This window comes from Melanerpes formicivorus, unplaced genomic scaffold (genome assembly GCF_026170545.1).
Source record: "Melanerpes formicivorus ecotype bairdi unplaced genomic scaffold, bMelFor1.0.p_v2 SCAF_101, whole genome shotgun sequence".
Classification (NCBI taxonomy): Eukaryota; Metazoa; Chordata; class Aves; order Piciformes; family Picidae; genus Melanerpes; species Melanerpes formicivorus.
In genome coordinates this window covers 930,988-951,696 of record NW_027142453.1, presented here as the reverse complement: position 1 = coordinate 951,696, position 20,709 = coordinate 930,988, and the positions used below count along the sequence as shown (strand labels likewise).

General features: G+C 46.1%; 1 protein-coding gene across 1 annotated transcript in view; it reads left to right on the top strand.

Annotated features, from left to right (window-relative positions):
- VWA8 (von Willebrand factor A domain containing 8) overlaps positions 1-20,709 on the top strand; it is a 176,475-nt gene that overhangs the window by 90,640 nt on the left and 65,126 nt on the right. The window contains exons 14-16 of the mRNA XM_068166488.1: positions 1,567-1,680; positions 18,822-18,990; positions 20,166-20,243. Of these exons, the coding sequence (XP_068022589.1) occupies positions 1,567-1,680; positions 18,822-18,990; positions 20,166-20,243 (361 nt within the window). The remainder of the gene's footprint in view (positions 1-1,566; positions 1,681-18,821; positions 18,991-20,165; positions 20,244-20,709) is intronic.

The window sequence follows — 20,709 nt, the reverse complement described above, 5'->3', positions numbered from 1 at the left end:
ATGGTATTGAATGATAGGTTGGACTTGATGATCTCAAAGGTCTTTTCCAACCTGGTTAATTCAATCCTATTCTAGTCTAGTCTAGTCTTGTCTACATCATAATTCAATTAAAAAATATCTTAACCTTTGCAGAACAAAAGCAGTAATAGCAAATGTCATGTTAATAATAATCTGTACTGTCAGGTCAAACTTGTCATGTGCCTGCATTATATGAGGCTTTTTGCGAACTTAAAATTAGCCACTAGCCTTCTTTTATTTTATATACACATATACATATGCACACATATATATATACATGCATATATATATATATATATATATATATATATGCAGAAGTGAGAATTACACTTCCCTGCTTTTTTGCTTTTTTGATCACTTTAAATATGCCTTCTGGTTTTTCTTCTGCTGTGTGCGTGTTATATCTGATCAACCTCTGCATGGGGAAAATAGATCTGGGTGCTGTGTATGTTAATCATTAGACAACTGAAATGTAGTGCTTCATGAAACTGTGTCCAGTTCTGGGCCCCTCTATTTTAGGAAGGATGTTGACTTGCTGGAATGAGTCCAGAGAAGGGCAGCGAAGTTGGTGAGGGGTTTGGAACACAAGCTCTCTGAGGAGAGATTGAGGGAGCTGGGGTTGCTTAGCTTGGACAACAGGAGGCTCAGGGGAAACCTTATTTCTGTCTACAACTACCTGAAGGGATGTTGTAGCCAGGTGGGGGTTGGTCTCTTCTTCCAGGCAACCAGCACCAGAACAAGAGGACACAGTCTCAAGCTACACCAGGGGAAGTTTAGGCTTGAAGTGAAGAGAAAGTTCTTCACAGAGAGAGTTGTTAGCCGTTGGAATGTGCTGCCCAGGCAGGTGGTGGAGTCATCCCTGGAGGTGTTCAAAAGGAGATTGGATGTGGCACTTGGTGCCATGGTGTAGTAATCATGAGGTCTTGGGCAGCAGGTTGGACGTGATGATCTTTGAGGTCTCTTCCAAAATTATTGATTCCATGATTCTATTCTATGATTTTACCTCCACACCTGGGTCACAGAATCACACAGAATCACCAAAGTTGGAAGAGACCTCAAAGATCATCGAGTCCAACCTGTCACCACAGACCTCGTGACTAGACCATGGCACCATGTGCCACATCCAATCCCCTCTTGAACACCTCCAGGGATAGTGATGGATGCATCGTAAATTGGTATAGGATAGGATAGGATAGGAGAATAGAATAGTATGGAATGGAATGGAATAGAATAGAATAAAATGGAATGGAATGGAATGGAATGGAATGGAATGGAATGGAATGGAATGGAATGGAATGGAATGGAATGGAATGGAATGGAATAGACCAGGTTGGAAGAGACCTTCAAGATCATCATGTCCAACCTATCATCCAACACCACCTAATCAACTAAACCATGCAACCTAGCACCCTATGAAGTCTCCTCCTGAGCTTCTTTTTACTGTGACCCATGTTGACTGAGAAAAGTTTTAAACAAAGTGTGAGTTGATTGAAATGTTTTAAGGCATAATCAAGGAGTAGATAATGCTTATTCTTTATTTTGTGACAGACTAATACACGACAGAGAGCTGACTCTCTACGATGGCACCAGACTGCTAAGGGAAGATAGATACCAGAATTTGAAGGAAGAATTGCAGATATCTGATGAGAAACTACAGGAAAGGTAAAGTGTCAGCTCTCATGAGACAATCCTCTAAAGAGCTTAATTTATTTATTTTTCAATATCATACAAGATGCTTCCTTATTCAAGGGGTACCTTTTACTGACCAGGAGAAACATTGTAAACAGCAGCTTCCTTATGAGCTTTTTTTTTCTTTCTGTGACATGGGAAAATTATATCCTGTTTAGAGTGCTTGAACTAAAAGTGCAGCATTCAGTATCCTTTAGCAGAAGGAGCTAGACAACAAAGAGAAACTCTTAAGTACAGAATAATGTAGACACAGAGTTGTATGCTATTTAATTTTGGAATGCTTAATTAAGAATGTTGGAAAATGAAGCTGAATTGACATTAGCTCCAACTTGTTACTATCCTCTGCCTCATCAGCTGGAAAGCTGGTATTCAATTTACAACTAATACAAGGCAGGATATCCTAAGGATGGGTTGGGACCCATTATGCTTATTCTTTTTGTTTCTTCACTTCCACTTGTCTGCTAGAAACGTTCCACAGATGATAGCAAGGATTTCCAGTCTGCTGAGGCCACGTCTGATACATAGTCAAACACTGCTGACCAATTGTAGTTAATGGGAGGGATATTAAGTGTGTGTCAAAACAAATGTGCCCCTGTACTCTGCATTGGTTAGGCCACATCTTGAGTCCTGTGTCCAGTTCTGGGCCCCTCAGTTTAAGAAGGACATTGAGACACTTGAATGTGTCCAGAGAAGGGCAACAAGGCTGGGGAGAGGCCTTGAGCACAGCCCTGTGAGGAGAGGCTGAGGGAGCTGGGATTGTTTATCCTGGAGAAGAGGAGACTCAGGGGTGACCTTATTGCCCTCTACAACTACCTGAAAGGTGGTTGTGGCCAGGAAGGGGTTGGTCTCTTCTCCCAGGCAACCAGCACCAGAACAAGAGGACACAGTCTCAAGCTGCGCCAGGGGAGGTTTAGACTCAAGGTGCGAAGAAAGTTCTTCACCGAGCGAGTCGTTTTTCATTGGAATGTGCTGCCCAGGGAGGTGGTGGAGTCATCGACCCTGGAGGTGTTCAAGGGGAGATTGGACGTGGCACTTGGCGCCATGGTCTAGTCATGAGGTCTGTGGTGACAGGTTGGACTCGATGATCCTCGAGGTCTCTTCCAACCTTAGTGATACTGTGATACTACTATTCAGGAATAGAGAAGGAGCTAAGCATCCTGTGATTAAGTGATCCCAGGCCCTGTAAAAACAGTGGAAGTTTTATGTGAGATGTCTGTGCTCATATTTACCCTGCAGGTTGTGCATGTGCCAACCTTTGAAGAGGCTTTGTCAGTTATAGTAGGAATGCACTCACGATGTGCCACCCTGTTTCTCTTAGTTGTCTAATTTTCTTTCTGTGACCTCCTTTGTGGTTCACCTTTGGGAAAACCTGATTGTCTTACACTGCCTGCTTGTCTTGTTACTTATTCTGATCCAAAATACTCTGAGTTTGTTGGGTTAGTTTGGTTTGAAACCAGCCATCACCAGCAGACACAACAACAAAACAAAGCAAACATTCCATGTTAAGATGTCCAATCTTGTGTGGCTTTCTTTGCTCATTTTGGGTTGGGTTTTTTTGGTAGATATGATATAATTTAAGCCTACTTGCTCCTAACTGCATCCAGCCTGCCAAGGCCATACACCCAGCTGGATGGGCATTTCCTGCATTTGTTTTTATTTGGCTGAAGAACTATGTGTCAGGGGCATGTTCTGTTTATCAGGGTTTTAAGCTCAGGCTTTGAAACAAAAAAAAAGAAAGGAAAAAAAGCATCAAGGATCCATCTTGGATGATACCCAGTTTTGCATCAAACTTTGTAATTTGAAATACATCTATCACAGTATAACTTAGGTTGGAAAGGACCTCGAGGATCATCGAGTCCCACCTATCAACACAGACCCCATGGCTAGACCATGGCACCAAGTGCCACGTCCAATCTCCTCTTGAACGCCTCCAGGGATGGTGACTCCACCACCTCCCTGGGCAGCACATTCCAGTGACGAATGACTCGCTCGGTGAAGAACTTTCTCCTCACCTCGAGTCTAAACCTCCCCTGGCACAGCTTGAGACTGTGTCCTCTTGTTCTGGTGCTGGTTGCCTGGGAGAAGAGGCCAACCCCTTCCTGGCTACAACCACCTTTCCGGTAGTTGTAGAGAGTGATAAGGTCACCCCTGAGTCTCCTCTTCTCCAGGTTAAACAACCCCAGCTCCCTCAGCCTCTCCTAACAGGGCTGTGCTCAAGGCCTCTCCCCAGCCTTGTTGCCCTTCTCTGGACACGTTCAAGTGTTTTGATGTCCTTCTCAAACTGAGGGGCCCAGAACTGGACACAGGACTCAAGGTGTGGCCTAACCAATGCAGAGTACAGGGGCACAATGACCTCCCTGCTTCTGCTGGCCACACTATTCCTAATGCAGGCCAGGATGCCATTGGCCCTCCTGGCCACCTGGGCACACTGCTGGCTCATATTCAGGTGCCTGTCAATCAGCACCCCCAGGTCCCTCTAGTCACTGTGTGAGTCTCCTTCCTGCTTCATGATTGTGGTTTTGTCCATGGTGCTTGTGAGCAGAATGGCACTGACTGTACTGTTTTGCTTGCTGCGTGGTAGCCTTTAGTTCATGCCAATATACTCCAAAAACCTAGACAATTCATCAGATACCCATACCCATGAGTCCTGGCTCACCAGTGAGGTCCCAGGTGACTGGAAACTGGCCAATGTGGTCCCCATCCACAAGAAGAGTCGGATGGAGGAACCTCCAGGCCAGTCAGCCTGACCTCAGTGCCAGGGAAAGTGATGGAGCAGATTATCCTGGCGGCAATAACTGCGCACCTGAAGGATGGCCAAGGGCTCAGGTCCAGCCAGCATGGATTTAGGAAGGGCAGGTCCTGCCTGACCAACCTGATCTCCTTCTATGATCAGGTGACCCATCTGGTGGACGTGGGGAGGCCTGTGGATGTGGTCTACCTGGACTTCAGCAAGGCCTTTGATACCATCCCCCACAGCAAACTGCTGGCTAAGCTGTCAGCTCGTGGCTTGGACAGCAGCACTCTGAGCTGGGTTAGGAACTGGCTGGAGGGCCGAGCCCAGAGAGTGGTGGTGAATGGTGCCACATCCAGCTGGTGGCCAGTCACCAGTGGCATCCCCCAGGGATCAGTGCTGGGCCCCATCCTCTGTAATATCTTCACTGATGATCTGGGTGAGGGCATTGAGTCAGTCATCAGCAAGTTTGCAGATGACACCAAGTTAGGAGAAGATGTTGATCAGGTAGAGGGCAGAAGGGCTCTGCAGAGGGACCTTGACCAACTGGACAGATGGAGTCCAACAGGATGGCATTTAACAAGTCCAAGTGCCAGGTGCTGCACTTTGGCCACGGCAACCCCATGCAGAGCTACAGGCTGGGGTCAGAGTGGCTGAGAGCTCCCAAACACAGAGGGACCTGGGGGTGCTGATTGACAGCTGCCTAAACATGAGCCAGCAGTGTGCCCAGGTGGCTAAGAGGGCCAACGGCATCCTGGCTTGCATTAGGAATAGTGTGGCCAGCAGGAGCAGGGAGGTCATTGTGCCCCTGGACTCTGCATTGGTTAGGCCACACCTTGAGTCCTGTGTCCAGTTCTGGGCCCCTCAGTTTAAGAAGGACATTGAGACACTTGAACATGTCCAGAGAAGGGCAACAAGGCTGGTTTGAGGCCTTGAGCACAGCCCTATGAGGAGAGACTGAGGGAGCTGGGATTGTTTAGCCTGGAGAAGAGGAGACTCAGGGGAGACCTCATTGCTGTCTACAACTACCTGAAAGGTGGTTGTAGCCAGGAAGGGGTTGGTCTCTTCTCCCAGGCAACCAGCACCAGAACACAGTCTCAAGCTGCACCAGGGGAAGTTTAGGCTCGAGATGAGGAGAAAGTTCTTTACTGAGAGGGTGGTTCATCGTTGGAGTCACCTTCCCTAGAGGTGTTCAGTAGGGGATTGGATGTGGCACTTGGTGCCATGGTCTAGTCATGAGGTCTGTGGTGGCAGGTTTGACTTGATGATCTTTGAGGTCTCTTCCAACCTTATTAATTCTGTGATACTGTGATTTGAGTACTACTCCTGGTTCAAAACTTTCCCACAAGAACAGAGCTTTACATCTGGATTTGGTATTTCCCTGACTGTTTTGGCTGTTGAGTCCCTTATAGCCTTCATTATCTGTCCCAGCTGTCTTCTTTAAAGATTACTCTGCAGAGTCATCTAATCACTATGCCACCTCTGTACATAACTTTCCTTCCCTTCAGTGTCACTGAGTGACCTTTTGCCTCTGCTGTTCAATACTAATTGTGCATTGCTTCTGACTACTTTGGAGGCTCCAAAAGTACTGTTTTGCCTATCCTCAGCAGGCCATCCCTCTGTCCTTCAGTTTGCACTATACTGCTTTTACCTACCCACCTTAATATTTTATGACATGTGGTGTATTGTGAATTGTGAATTATCTATTTGACTGACAGTGATCTTTCACCATCTGATAGATGAATGAAGGGTGTCTGCTGTCCTAGATAGGAATACATGTCAGATTAGTACTTGATCTTCAAATGAGGCAAGAAAATAGAAACCCCACTATGCAAGCATTCCTGCATCTGCAAACTCAGTGTGACCATTTAGCACCATTGTTGATACAGATAAAAACTCCTGGTACCATATTACGTGTCCTGAGAAGGGCAACAAAGCTGGGAAGGGGTTTGGAACACAAGCCCTATGAGGAGAGGCTGAGAGAGCTGGGGTTGCTTAGCCTGGAGAAGAGGAGGCTCAAAGGAGACCTACTGCGATTGAAAGATGGAGACAAAGCTTGATGCAAGCAAAGTGTCTACTTTGCAGAGAACAAAACTGAGAATGAGTTCAGGAAGAAGAGTAACAGGAGGATTAAACTGAATTATTCATGCTGTCCTGCCCTATTACAAGAGGGATGTGGAGGTGCTGGAACGTGTCCAGAGAAGGGCCACGAGGATGATCAGAGGGCTGGAGCACCTCTCCTATGAGGACAGACTGAGGGAGTTGGGACTGTTCAGTCTGCAGAAGAGAAGGCTCCGAGGAGACCTAATTGTCACCTTCCAGTATCTGAAAGGGGCCTACAGGAAGGCTGGGGAAGGACTTCTCAGGATCTCAGGTAGTGATAGGACTAGGGGGAATGGAATGAAGCTGGAGGTGGGGAGATTCAGGCTGCATGTGAGGAGGAGGTTCTTCACCATGAGAGTGGTGAAGCCCTGGAATGGGTTGTCCAGGGAGGTGGTCGAGGCCCCATCCCTGGGGGTGTTTAAGAGCAGGCTGGATGAGGCTCTGTCCAGCCTGATCTAGCATGGGGTGTCCCTGCCCATGGCAGGGGGGTTGGAACTAGATGATCCTCGTGGTCCCTTCCAACCCTGAATGAAACTATGAAACTATGAAACTATGAATGTTCAATCTGGCCTTTGTTCAGTTTTCTTCTCTGCTAATTTATTCAGAAGAAGCCAGAATTAACTAATATAAACACGTATCCACTTGCTTGATCTTTTTCCTGTGGGCTGCTTTGGTGTTGCATCTCCAGGATGCAATGTCAGTAGTTGCTCTTTTATTCCATGACTGCATTACTCTGTGCTGCTTGTGCTTTGCAGCAGCAGTTACCTGTCAGAGCAAACTACAGTACCTTGCAGTGCTGCAGAATGGCAGTGCAGAATTAGCCCAGTCGCCCTGTTATCAAATGATATCTGGGGTACTGACAGCTGATTTGGCACAGATGAACAAAGTATGGTGGTGCTAACCAGCCCTCATTTACCTGCAAAAAATTGCCCTGTGGAGGTGTTGTATAGAATATGTTGTACCTTGAATTTGTTTGCAGGTTGGCTGAGCAAACTCATACTTCTAAATCACAACTGGGAGATGCCTTCCATATCCATGAGAGATGTCTCTCTTGCTGTGTGTCAGTGGCTGTGGCTATTTGCTTTAGCTATATTCCTGATGTTGGGGGGAGGTGGAAAGAGAGCTTTACTTATCCTGCTTTACTGGATTTCACTAAAGGAATTTCAGTGCAGTGGCTTTTTGGCAGGCCTACAGAATATACACTGCCATTCCCAGTTCTGCTGAGACTGAATCTGGGTTGTTTGGTGGGTGACACATTAGGCTACTGTTAATTTTCCAATAAGGGTGTTCCCTCTGGAAAGTGGTTGCAAGTTCTGTTTGAATTAGGGGATATTACACCCCACCCCCATTTAGCTTCAGTTCTCAGTTGTGTGTTGGACAGGCTGGACAGATGGGCAGAGTCCAAAGGCATGAGATTGAACACATCTAAGTGCTGGGTTCTACATAATTATATGGATTTGTCATTATATGCAATTCCATGTAGGTAAATTACTGACAAAGGAAACTCATTCTGATTAGGAAAGGTTTGGCTTTTAAGTTGTTCCTTAATGCAGTTAAGCAGCAGCAAATGAGAAGCAGTAGCCAGCTTGTGCTTTGCAGTCTGTAGTTAGGGTTCTGCACATTGGCCACAACAACCCCATGCAGTGCTACAGGCTGGGGTCAGAGTGCCTGGAGAGCGGCCAGGAAGAGAAGGACCTGGGGGTAGTGGTTGATAGTAGGCTGAAGATGAGCCAGCAGTGTGCCCAGGTGGCCGAGAAGGCCAATGGCATCTTGGCCTGGATCAGGAATAGTGTGGCCAGCAGGAGCATGGAAATCATTGTGCCCCTGTACTCTGGACTGGTTAGGCCACACCTTGAGTCCTGTGTCCAGTTGTGGGCCCCTCACTTTAGGAAGGATGTTGAGTTGCTGGAATGTGTCCAGAGAAGGGCAAAAAAGCTGGGGAGGGGTTTGGAGCACAGCCCTGTGAGGAGAGACTGAGGGAGCTGGGGTTGCTTAGCCGGGGGAAGAGGAGGCTGAGTGGAGACCTTCTTGCTGTCTACAACTCCCTGAAGGGAGGTTGTAGCCAGATGGGGATTGGTCTCTTCTCCCAAGCAACCAGCACCAGAACAAGAGGACACAGTCTCAAGCTGCACCAGGGGAGGTTTAGGCTAGCTATTAGGAAGAAGTTCTTTGTAGAAAGTGTGATTGGCCATTGGAATGTGCTGCCCAGGGAGGTGGTGGAGTCACCATCACTGGAGGTGTTTAGGAAGAGACTGCATGAGGCACTTGGTGCCATAGTTTAGTTGATTAGATGGTGTTGGATGATAGGTTGAATCTCGAAGGTCTTTTCCAACCTGGTTAATTGTATTTGTTCTATTTGTTCTATATTTCTGTCTTTGCTACTTCTAATAATTCATAAACACAAAGCAACTCACTGTTACACTCTGTTCCCTTCATTTAGGTCTCATTAATGAGATGGCCAGATGCTGTTCTAAGTTATATCAATACAAATATGCCTTTCTTAATGGAAAAGAAACACCAGTAATGCTTTTTAGTGAACTATTTGGACTCACTGCTTTGTGGATGGAATTTTAAAACCAAATTCCCATTTAAATCTGTTTTAGAGGAAAGGAGTACTATTCTTGACCAATAAGCCAAAACTACTGGAAACATTTAATATTTATTTTAAGTCTGTGTTTGTAAAGGGATTTGACACACCCAAAGATTTTCCCCATTTCTAAGAAGTGCAAAATGTGAGATACTAATGGAGAAGATTTAGAGATCACTTCTTCCAAGAAGCAGAACACATTTTGAACTGAGATTTTATGCTCTTACATGAAAATATTTGATAGTAAAACAGCCATTTTTGTTCATAGCTTTAATGCCTTGTAATTTTTAGTGCTTCAATAGCAGTAATAGAATAGAGTAGAATAGAATAGAGTAGAGTAGAATAGAATGGAATAGGAATAGGAATGGAATAGGATAGGATAGGATAGAATAGAATAGAATAGAATAGAATAGAATAGAATAGAATAGAATAGAATAGAATAGAATAGAATAGAATAGAATAGAATAGAATAGAATAGAATAGAATAGAATGGAATGGAATGGAATGGAATGGAATGGAATGGAATGAACCAGGTTGGAAGAGACCTTTGAGATCAAGTCCAACCTATCATCCAACACCATCTAATCAACTAAACCATGGCACCAAGCACTCCATCCAGTCTCTTCCTAAATACCTCCAGTGATGGTGACTTCACCACCTCCCTGGGCAGCACATTCCAATGGCCAATCATTCTCTCTGGGAAGAACTTCTTCCTCTTGGTCTCTTCTCTCAGGCAGCCAGCACCAGAACAAGAGGATACAATCTCAGGCTGTACCAGGGGAGGTTTAGGTTGGATGTTAGGAAGAAGTTCTATACAGAGACAGTGATTGCCCATTGGAATGGACTGTCTGGGGAGGTGGTGGAGTCATCATCATTGGAGGTGTTTAGGAAGAGACTTGATGGGGTGCTTGGTGCCATGGTTTAGTTGATTAGGTGGGTTGGATTGGTTGATGGGTTGGACACGATGATCTTGAAGGTCTCTTCCAACCTGGTCTATTCTATTCTATTCTATTCTATTCTATTCTATTCTATTCTATTCTATTCTATTCTATTCTATTCTATTCTATTCTATTCTATTCTATTCTATTCTCTGCCGTGCCATGCCATTCCATTCCATTCCATTCCATTCCATTCCATTCCATTCCATTCCATTCCATTCCATTCCATTCCATTCCATTCCATTCCATTCCATTCCATTCCATTCCATTCCATTCCATTCCATTCCATTCCATTCCATTCCATTCCATTCCTACATCTCCTGTGTCAGCTAGCATTTTTATAAGAAGGGTTTCAGACTACTTGGTGCAGTAGCTCTGTCAGGATTGGCAAGTGCAAGCTGTAGGTTTGCCCTTGTGGGACTGTAAGCTTCTCCTTGGCCTACTAAAAGCCTATAAGCTACAAGGTAAGTAGCAGTGGGCACACAAAGTGCTTTTTCCTCTCCGTGCGTTTGCCAGTTCGGCTGGGGTGTGAAGTTAGCAGTCACACTAGGATGACATTCACTCATTTGAGGAAACTAAGTAATTTTGTTTATGAGATTGAGAAGACAAAAAAAGCTGCCTTTGTGAAAGTGACAGACAGTCCTTAAAAGATCTTTTACATAAAAGGAAGTCTCAGCTTCTGATTCCTCATTCATTTAAGGATTGTGTGGTTAATTTTCCTGAAGCAGTTCAGAGAGTTCAGTGAGTTCGAGTACCATGCACATTCAATATTTCTTCATAGAGTTTACTCTATAATCATCCATTACTTCACTGAGAAATATACTGCAAAGGTAGCACACAGCCTTTACAAAATGAGCAGTGAAGTGCTGGTTTGTCTTAACAATGCAGTATTTTAATCTCTTTGGATGGATATCCAGAGAAGGGCAATGAGGCTGATGAGCGGCCTTGAGCACAAGCACTGTGAGGAGAGGCTGAGGGAGCTGGGGTTGTTTAGCCTGGAGAAGAGGAGGCTCAGGGGAGACCTTCTTGCTGTCTACAACTACCTGAATGGAGGTTGTGGCCAGGAGGGGGCTGGTCTCATCTTTGAGGTCTCATTCCAACCTTGGTGATACTGTGATACACTCTTCTCCCAGGCAACCAGCACCGTAACAAGAGCACACAGTCTCAAGCTGCACCAGGGGAGGTTTAGGCTCGAGGTGAGGAGAAAGTTCCTCACAGAGAGAGTCATTAGCCATTGGAATGTGCTGCCCAGGGAGGTGGTGGAGTCACCATCCCTGGAGGTGTTCAAGAGGGGACGGGATGTGGCACTTGGTGCCATGGCCTAGTCATGAGGTCTGTGGTGACAGGTTGGACTTGATAATCTTTGCGGTCTCTTCCAACCTTGGTGATTCTGTGATATCCCCATCACAACCCGGGCACACATACACATAGAGATGGTAAGTCCTTGGTGTGGTGAGCAGAAAGTCAGGAAGATGTAGAAGTAGGTGTGTAACAGAATTACTCAAAAGCTAAACCAAGTCTCTCATAATGCATGGGTGGTTTTACTGCCCTGCAGACAGTGAATTATTTTCCATCCGATTAGGTACAAAGGGAACACAAAGTAGATCAGACAGATATAAATTGTGGCAGGGAGTGAATTTTGCAAGCAATAAAAGTTTTGAATAGAATAGAAATAGAATAGGAATAGAATAGAATAGAATAGAATAGAATAGAATAGAATAGAATAGAATAGAATAGAATAGAATAGACCAGGTTGGAGGAGACCTTCAAGATCATCGTGTCCAACCCATCAACAAATCCAACACCACCTAATCAACTAAACCATGGCACCAAGCACCCTATCAAGCCTCCTCCTGAACACTTCCAGTGATGATGACTCCACCACCTCCCCAGGCAGACCATTCCGATGGGTAATCGCTGTCTCTGTATAGAACTTCTTCCTAACCTCCAGCCTAAACCTCCCCTGGCGCAGCCTGAGACTGTGTCCTCTTGTTCTGGTGCTGGTTGCCTGGGAGAAGAGACCAAACTCCACCTGGCTACAACCTCCCTTCAGGGAGTAGTAGACACCAAGAAGAACTCGGCGCAGCCTGCTCTTCTCCAGGCTAAGCACCCCCAGCTCCCTCAGCCTCTCCTCATAGGGCTTGTGCTCCAAACCCCTCCCCAGCTTTGTTGCCCTTCTCTGGACACCTTCCAGCAACTCAACATCTTTCCTAAACTGAGGGGCCCAGAACTGGACACAGGACTCAAGGTGTGGCCTAACCAGAGCAGTATACAGGGGCAGAATGACCTTCCTGCTCCTGCTGGCCACACTGTTCCTGATACAGGCCCAACTGCTTGCATTTTCTAGCTTTTACTTCTTTTTGTTTGTTTGTTGTTGTTGTTGTGCTGTGTTCTTTTCCAGTTTAGTGATTTTTTTTTCAGATAAAATCATCTGTTAATTTTATGCAGGCAAAATATGGGAAAAACAGCAAGAAAACAACAGTTGTGGCAGCCCAGAAAGCCAATCAGATCCTGGGCTGCATCAGGAGAAGTGTGGCCAGCAGGTCAAGGGAGGTGATTCTCCCCCTCTGCTCAGCTCTGGGGAGACCCCACCTGGAGTACTGCCTCCAGTTCTGGAGCCCCTATTCCAAGAGGGATGTGGAGGTGCTGGAAGGTGTCCAGAGAAGGGCCAGGAGGATGAGCAGAGGGCTGGAGCACCTCTCCTATGAGGACAGACTGAAGGAGTTGGGGCTGTTCAGTCTGCAGAAGAGAAGGCTCCCAGGTGACCTCATTGTGGCCTTCCAGTATCTGAAGGGGGCTACAGGAAGGCTGGGGAGGGACTGCTCAGGATCTCAGGTAGTGATAGGACTAGGAGGAATGGAATGAAGCTGAAGGTGGGGAGATTAAGGCTGGAGGTGAGGAGGAAGTTCTTCCCCATGAGAGTGGTGAAGGCCTGGACTGGGTTGTCCAGGGAGGTGGTTGAGGCCCTGTCCCTGGAGGTGTTTAAGCCCAGGCTGGATGAGGCTGTGGCCAGCCTGATGTAGTGTGGGGTGTCACTGCCCATGTCAGGGGGGGTTGGAACTAGCTGATCCTTGTGGTCCCTTCCAACCCTGACTGATACTATACTGTGATCATATTTTAACAATTCCCAGATCATAAAATTAGGTAGAAAATGAGATTTATGAAATCATGTTCCAGGAAGAGACAACCAAAACTCTGCTTTTGCAGAGTGGCATTAGGAATGACATTCTGCTGGTTTGGTTGCCCTGAACTGTGTGTCAGTCATGAGAAAATCTTTCCCTAAAATCACCCTGAACAGACTGTGTTCTGATCTGCCTTTCACAAGCAGTGGCAGTAATCCTTGGTTGGAATTAAGCACTGATGTCAAAACAAGGACACACATCTGATCAGGAGAGTGCTCTGCTACCTCTGCTGTCAGTAAATATTTGATGTGGAGAAGGATAGACTCTTTGTATTAATCCAGTAATGCCCAATCTCCCCATTGTGCCTGAGACTTAATAATTCAAAGAATGTCAGGTTTTTAACCAGGTACACTTCCTTGGTCTTCATGACAAATATTTTTGTGGAACACTGGGAATGGTTGCCCTGGGGAGGTGGTGGAAGCTCCTTCCCTGGAGATACTTGAGGCTTGGCAGGGCTATGGGCAACCCGATCTAGTTGAGCATGTCCCTGCTTACTGTAGGGGGGGTTGGACTAGATGACCTTTAGAGGTCCCTTCCAACCCAAATCATTCTATGATTCTATGATTTATTTATTTCTTTCTAATACACCTTGCAGCAGCTCCAGCTCCATATTATATTCTTTCAGAGACTGATCAGTAAAATGATGCAACAACTTTGAACCTTTGCTGTCTACAACTACCTGAAGGGAAATTACGGTATCACAGTATGACCAAGGTTGGAAGAGACCTCAAAGGTCATCAAGTCCAACCTGTCACCACAGACCTCATGACTAGACCATGGCACCAAGTGCCACATCCAATCCCCTCTTGAACATCTCCAGGGATGATGACTCCACCACCTCCCTGGGCAGCACATTCCAATGATGAACGACTCTTTCTGTGAAGAACTTTCTCCTCACCTCAAGCCTAAACTTCCCCTGGTGCAGCTTGAGACTGTGTCCTCAATCAGTTGTTAGCCAGGACGGGGTTTGTCTCTTCTCCCAGGCAACCAGCACCAGAACAAGAGGACACAGTCTCAAGCTGTGCCAGGGCAGGTTTAAGCTGGATGTTAGGAAGAAGTACTTCATAGAAAGAGTGATTGGCCATTGGAATGTGCTGCCCAGGGAGGTGGTGGAGTCACCATCACTGGAGGTGTTTAGGAAGAGACTGGGTGGGGTTCTTGGTGCCATGGTTTAGCTGATTAGATGGTGTTGGGTGATAGGTTGGACTTGATGATCTCAAAGGTTTCTTCCAACCTGGTTAATTCTATTCTATTCTATTCTATTCTATTCTATTCTATTCTATTCTATTCTATTCTATTCTATTCTATTCTATTCTATTCTATTCTATTCTATTCTATTCTATTCTATTCTATTCTATCATCCCTTCCAACCCTGAATGAAACTATGAAACTATGAAACTATTCCATTCCATTCCATTCCATTCCATTCCATTCCATTCCATTCCATTCCATTCCATTCCATTCCATTCCTCTCATGGAAGCTGGGAACTTTTAGAGCATAGCAGCATTGAGTAATTTGTGGCATTTGTTTTAGTAATACCTGTAGCTTGACGTTCTCAGCATTGTAAACATCAGTCCCAACAATAGGCTTTTGAAGTAGCCAAGCAGTTTTATTCATGTTTACAAACTGGAAACCTACAGCAGTGATGTTTTGATATGTCCAAGTCTTGTGAGTATGTCAGTGACTTTAACTGGTATCACCAAGTGAAACTGCCCTGACTTTGCATCTCTTCTCCTCTTACTTTTCCCCATGAGATGGAAGTGGCACAAGAGAAATGTGTTCCTTTTGCTGGGGAAAGCTGACTGCTTCTGTTGTTCTCTTATGCTGCTAGAGGAGGACCATAATTGGTTCTTTGAATTTGGTGTGTTTCTGAAGTTGTGTTGTTTTACTTACTAGTAGTGGGAGGGGTGGTGAGCCTGGAAGTATATGTACTTATCCTGTCTAGGAAATGGAATGGAATGGAATGGAATGGAATGGAATGGAATGGAATGGAATGGAATGGAATGGAACGGAAAGGAACAGAACAGAATAGAATAGAATAGAGCAGAATAGACCAGGTTGGAAGAGACCTTCAAGATCATCGTGTCCAACCTATCAACCAATCCAACCCACCTAAACAACTAACCCATGGCACCAAGCATCCCATCAAGTTGTCAAGGTCCGGAGACATTAAATGCCTCAGTCCGGAGACACAGTTCTTTTAGAACATTCCCGTGTTGTGAAATTAGAGGCACAAACGAGGCCAGAGTATCAACAGCTAGACTATTTATTACATAAATAAAGTGGACATAAGAAGGGGAGAGGGAGAAAATAGAGAGGGAGAGAGAAGAGGAAAGGAATTATATTACCACACCCCTCATCCTCCCCCAAGACAGTTAAAGTCTGTGGAGGAAAGGTGCTGCAGGAGATGTTGGGTTTGTAGGGAAACGGTGCTGAGGCTTTTGCTGGAGAAAGCTGTGGTCCTCTGGGGAGATGTTGGGTTGGTACAGGAATGGTGCTGAGGCTCCTCTGGGCAGCCTGGGTCTGTAGAGAAAGGGTGCTGAGGCTTTGGCTGGAGCTGTGGTCCTCCGGGCAGCCTCTTTTCTCCGGAGCAGCATTGTCCCGGCTTTCCCTTCTCAGTGGCATGCTCCGTCTCCTGTGTATTCCTTCATCTCCGTTTTTCTCCCCGTTTTTCTCCTCTGTTTCTCTCTCTACAAACCAGTCTTTTATACAGTTTTTAGTCCTTAGGTATGTATTCAAATATTGTCCCTCAGGAATTCCAGGGGCAGGAAATAATCCTTAGGTTCTGTGTATTGCTGTGTGTTTGGGCAAGATTTTTGGATGGAGGGGGGGAATCTCCATCTACCCCATCTCCATCCAGACAAGGCCCCCCACATTCCTTACACCTCAGGAAACAGGTGGTAAAACCCATTGTATCACCCTGCCCAGGGTACATGATGGGTGGAGATTATCTTGCCCTAAAGGTGTGATGGCTGGGTCCTTGGGTCCATTGTTGTAGTCCCGTGTTATCACGAGGCAATCACAAGCTGATTTGCATCCAGGATTGGTGGACAGGATTCTTTCTACCTTCTTTCCAGTGGCTCTGCTATCACTTTATCTTTGTTGACTCACATCAAGAGAGACAAACTTATTAGACTCTCACACAAGTCTCCTTCTGAACACCTCCAGTGATGGTGACTCCACCACCTCCCCGGGCAGCCCATTCCAATGGGCAATCACTCTCTCTGTATAGAACTTCTTCCTAACATCCAGTCTAAACCTCCCCTTGCACAGCCTGAGGCTCTATGTTTTCTTCTAAAATAAGGTTGGATAATGTTCTGTGACCTTCTTTTATGCTTAGTGACAGCAACATTCCCATTGGTTCCTCTTCCATGTGATGTTTTCAGACATCTATTTCTATCAATCAGGGAGTAGCTTCTAGGCTTAGGACTTTCAGCTGAGAACAACTCATGCCACCCCTGTGTTTGCTTTGTTTGGTACAAGAAACTGTTTACTGTAATTGCAGTGTTGTCCCACAGGTTCATTGTTGTGACGAGCAGGTGAGCCAGCTATGCAGTGGATTTATTTGCAGTCTTATGTAATTAGATTTAATTTAATAATTTTTATTTATTTAAATTATTTTAATGTATTTACCATTTTATTTATGTAGTGAGATGAGCAAATTGAAGGACCCAGTGGGTACTGGTCAATGGTAGGCTGAACATGAGCCTGCAGTGTGACCAGGCAGCCAAGAGGGCCAATGGCATCCTGGCCTGCATCAAGGACAGTGTGGCCAGCAGGAGCAGGGAGGTCATTCTGCCCCTGTACACTGCACTGGTTAGGCCACACCTCGAGTCCTGTGTCCAGTTCTGGGCACCTCAGTTTAGGAAGGAGGTTGACTTGCTGGAGTGAGTCCAGAGAAGGACAATGAAGTTGGTGAGGGGTTTGGAACAGAAGCCTTGTGAGGAAAGACTGAGGGAGCTGGGGTTGCTTAGCCTGGAGAAGAGGAGACTCAGGGGTGACCTTATCACTCTCTACAACTACCTGAAGGGAGGTTGTAGACAGGCAGAGGTTGGTCTCTTCTCCCAGGCAGCCAGTGCCAGAACAAGAGGACACAGTCTCAGGCTGTGCCAGGGGAGGTTTAGGTTGGATGTTAGGAAGAAGTTCTACACAGAGAGAGTGATTGCCCATTGGAATGGGCTGCCTGGGGAGGTAGTGGAGTCATCATCATTGGAGGTGTTCAGGAGGAGATTTGCTGGGGTGCTTGGTGCCATGGGTTAGTTGTTTAGGTGGTGTTGGATTGGTTGCTGGGTTGGATGTGATGATCTTGAAGGTCTGTTCTAACCTGGTTTATTCTATGTAACTTCTTGTGGTCTTAATGTTATACTGGGGACTGACTATAAAATGAGCCAAGAGTGTGGTGAATGGTTTGGTTTTACTTAAACCAGCTTTGGAATCTAGGCCAGTCTCCAGACTGTCATCCTTTCTGTCAAAGAAGTTACTCATTACTGCAGCTCCAGTAGATCTTGTTCTCTCCCTGAGTTGCCTGTGAGACATCCTGCTATAGGTAAAGCACTTGTAAAAGTCTGTCAGAGGAGTGAGAGCTGTCCATTTCAGACATACAGTGTGGTAGCTGGCATACATCTGTGTTGAGGCATACAGGTCCTGCTACAGATAAAAAGAAGAAGCTTGGATACCCTTCTGAGGATTAAAAAATGGTAAATCACAGTGTCACAGTATCACCAAGATTGGAAGAGACCTCAAAGACCATCAAGGCCAAACTGTCACCATAGACCTCATGACTAGACCATGGCACCAAGTGCCACATCCAGTCCCCTCTTGAACACCTCCAGGGACGGTGACTCCACCACCTCCCTGGGCAGCACATTCCAATGGCGAACCACTCATTCTGTGAAGAACTTTCCCCTCACCTCCAGCCTAAACCTCCCCTGGTGCAGCTTGAGACTGTGTCGCCTTGTTCTGTCATTGGTTGCTTGAGGGAAAAGACCAACTCCCTCCTGGCTTCAACCTCCCTTCAGGTAGTTGTAGAGAGCAATAAGTTCTCCTCTGAGCCTCCTCTTCTCCAGACTAAGCAACCCCAGCTCCCTCAGCCTCTCCTCACAGGGCTGTGCTCAAGGCCTCTCCCCAGCCTTGTTGCCCTTCTCTGGACACATTCAAGTGTCTCAATGTCCTTCTTAAACTGAGGGGCCCAGCACTGGACACAGTCCTCAAGGTGTGGCCTAACCAATGCAGAGTACAGGGGTACACTGTATAAATTCACAAGTCACATTATGCTGCCTTTGTGTGGTTTTTGTTTTGAACTGGGTTGCATTGCAAATCATAGTATCATAGTATCAGTCAGAGTTGGAGGGGACCACAAGGATCATCTAGTTCCAACCCCCCTGCCATGGGCAGGGACACCCCACACTAGATCAGGCTGGCCAGAGCCTCATCCAGCCTGCTCTTTCAATAGCCTGGTGTGTGATTCAGTGCAAGACCAATTATTTTCTTTCTTCTGCTGTTAAATTTGATAATTCAGTCCTTAAGCCAGGTAATGCTTTGTATTCATTTGTTTGTTTGTTTCCCCCCACAGATCTATCTTCCCTATCCATCCATCCTTCAGAATAGTTGTCTTAGCAGAGCCTCCTGTCATTGGAAGTAGTACCCAACAATGGCTGGGTCCAGAGTTTCTGACGCTGTTTCTCTTTCACAACATCCGAACTTTAAGCAGGAGAGAAGAAACTGAAGTTATTAAACAAATGGTTAGTATGTTCAATATTTTAAGCACTTTTCTTACAGTTACTGGCAGGGTGTGATCATTGACTACATTAAAAACCAGTTTGCTGTTTCAGTGTAGCATAGATGAGTCTTTATTGTCATACTATCATAGTATCAGTCAGGGTTGGAAGGGACCACAAGGATCATCTAGTTCCAACCCCCCTGCCATGGGCAGGGACACCCCACACTAGATCAGCCTGGCCACAGCCTCATCCAGCCTGCTCTTAAACACCTCCAGGGATGGCGCCCCAAGCACCTCCCTTGACAACCCATTCCAGGGTTTCACCACTCTCATGGGGAAGAACTTCCTCCTCACATCCAGCCTCAATCTCCCCACCTCCAGCTTCATTCCATTCCCCCTAGTCCTATCACTCCCCGAGATCCTGAGAAGTCCCTCCCCAGCCTTCTGGTAGGCCCCCTTCAGATCCTAGAAGGCCACAATTAGGTCACCTTGGAGCCTTCTCTTCTCCAGACTGAACAGCCCCAACTCCTTCAGTCTGTCCTCATAGGAGAGGTGCTCCAGCCCTCTGATCATCCTTATGGCCCTTGTCAAAGCTTACCAAAGCAGCATTATCTCCTTATGAGGAGAGACTGAGTGAGCTGGGTCTCTTAAGCTTGGAGAAGAGGAGACTGAGGGGGTAATCTCATTAATGTTTATAAACATGTAAAAGGTGAGTGCTGAGGGGGTGGAGTCAGGCTCTTCTTGGCGATGCCCAATGAGAGGATGAGGGGCAATGGGTAGAAGTTGAGGCATAGGAAGTTCCATGGAAACATGAGGAACAAATGTTTCACTGGAACAAGCTGTTCTGGGCAGGTGTGGGGTCTCCCTCTCTGGAGATATTGAAAACCCACCTGGATGCATTCCTGTGTGATCCAGTATTGGGGATCCTGCTCTGGCAGGGGGGTTGGAACTAGATGCTCCTTGTGGTCCTTTCCAGCCCTGACTGATACTATGATACTATGGTTATTGTTATAATTTAACATTCTTAACATGATATTAATTTATGCTGCAACAGAAAGATGCACTTTGTGAAAGCCATATTCATTTTCGGTTGACATAAAGCAGCTGCAGCAATAGTTTCCCACTGCATCTGGATGTAGCTGTATATGTAACTTGCAGATCTTGCAGTAGGATTAATACTGGTTTTCTTTCAAGCAGATTCCAGATGTGCCCAGTGTTGCTGTGGAGCAGTTGTTGTCACTAGCACACAAGCTTCGGGACACAAATGACACCACTGTGAGCCTTGTGTTTTGGTTTAATATTTACTTTCTCCTCCTGTGGCTGTTTGTTTTAACAATGGCTGGGTGAAGCATGCTGAACTGTAATGTTATTACAAAAGTTGCCTAATTGGAAAACCAGCCCCAGAAAATTATTGCTGGTAATTACCCCAGGCTGTTCAATATATTTATTGATGATCTGGATGAGGGTATTGAGTCCATCATCAGCAAATATGCAGATGACACCAATCTGGGGGCAGGTGTTGATCTGTAAGAGGGCAGGAGAGCTCTGCAGAGGGACCTGGACAGGCTGGACAGATGGGCAGAGTCCAATGGCATGAGATTGAACATATCTAAGTGTTGGGATCTACAGATTGTCCACAGCAACCCCACACAGTGCTACAGGCTGGGGGCAGAGTGGTTGGAGAGCGGCTAGGCAGAGAGGGACCTGGGGATACTGGTTGATAGTGGGCTGAACATGAGGC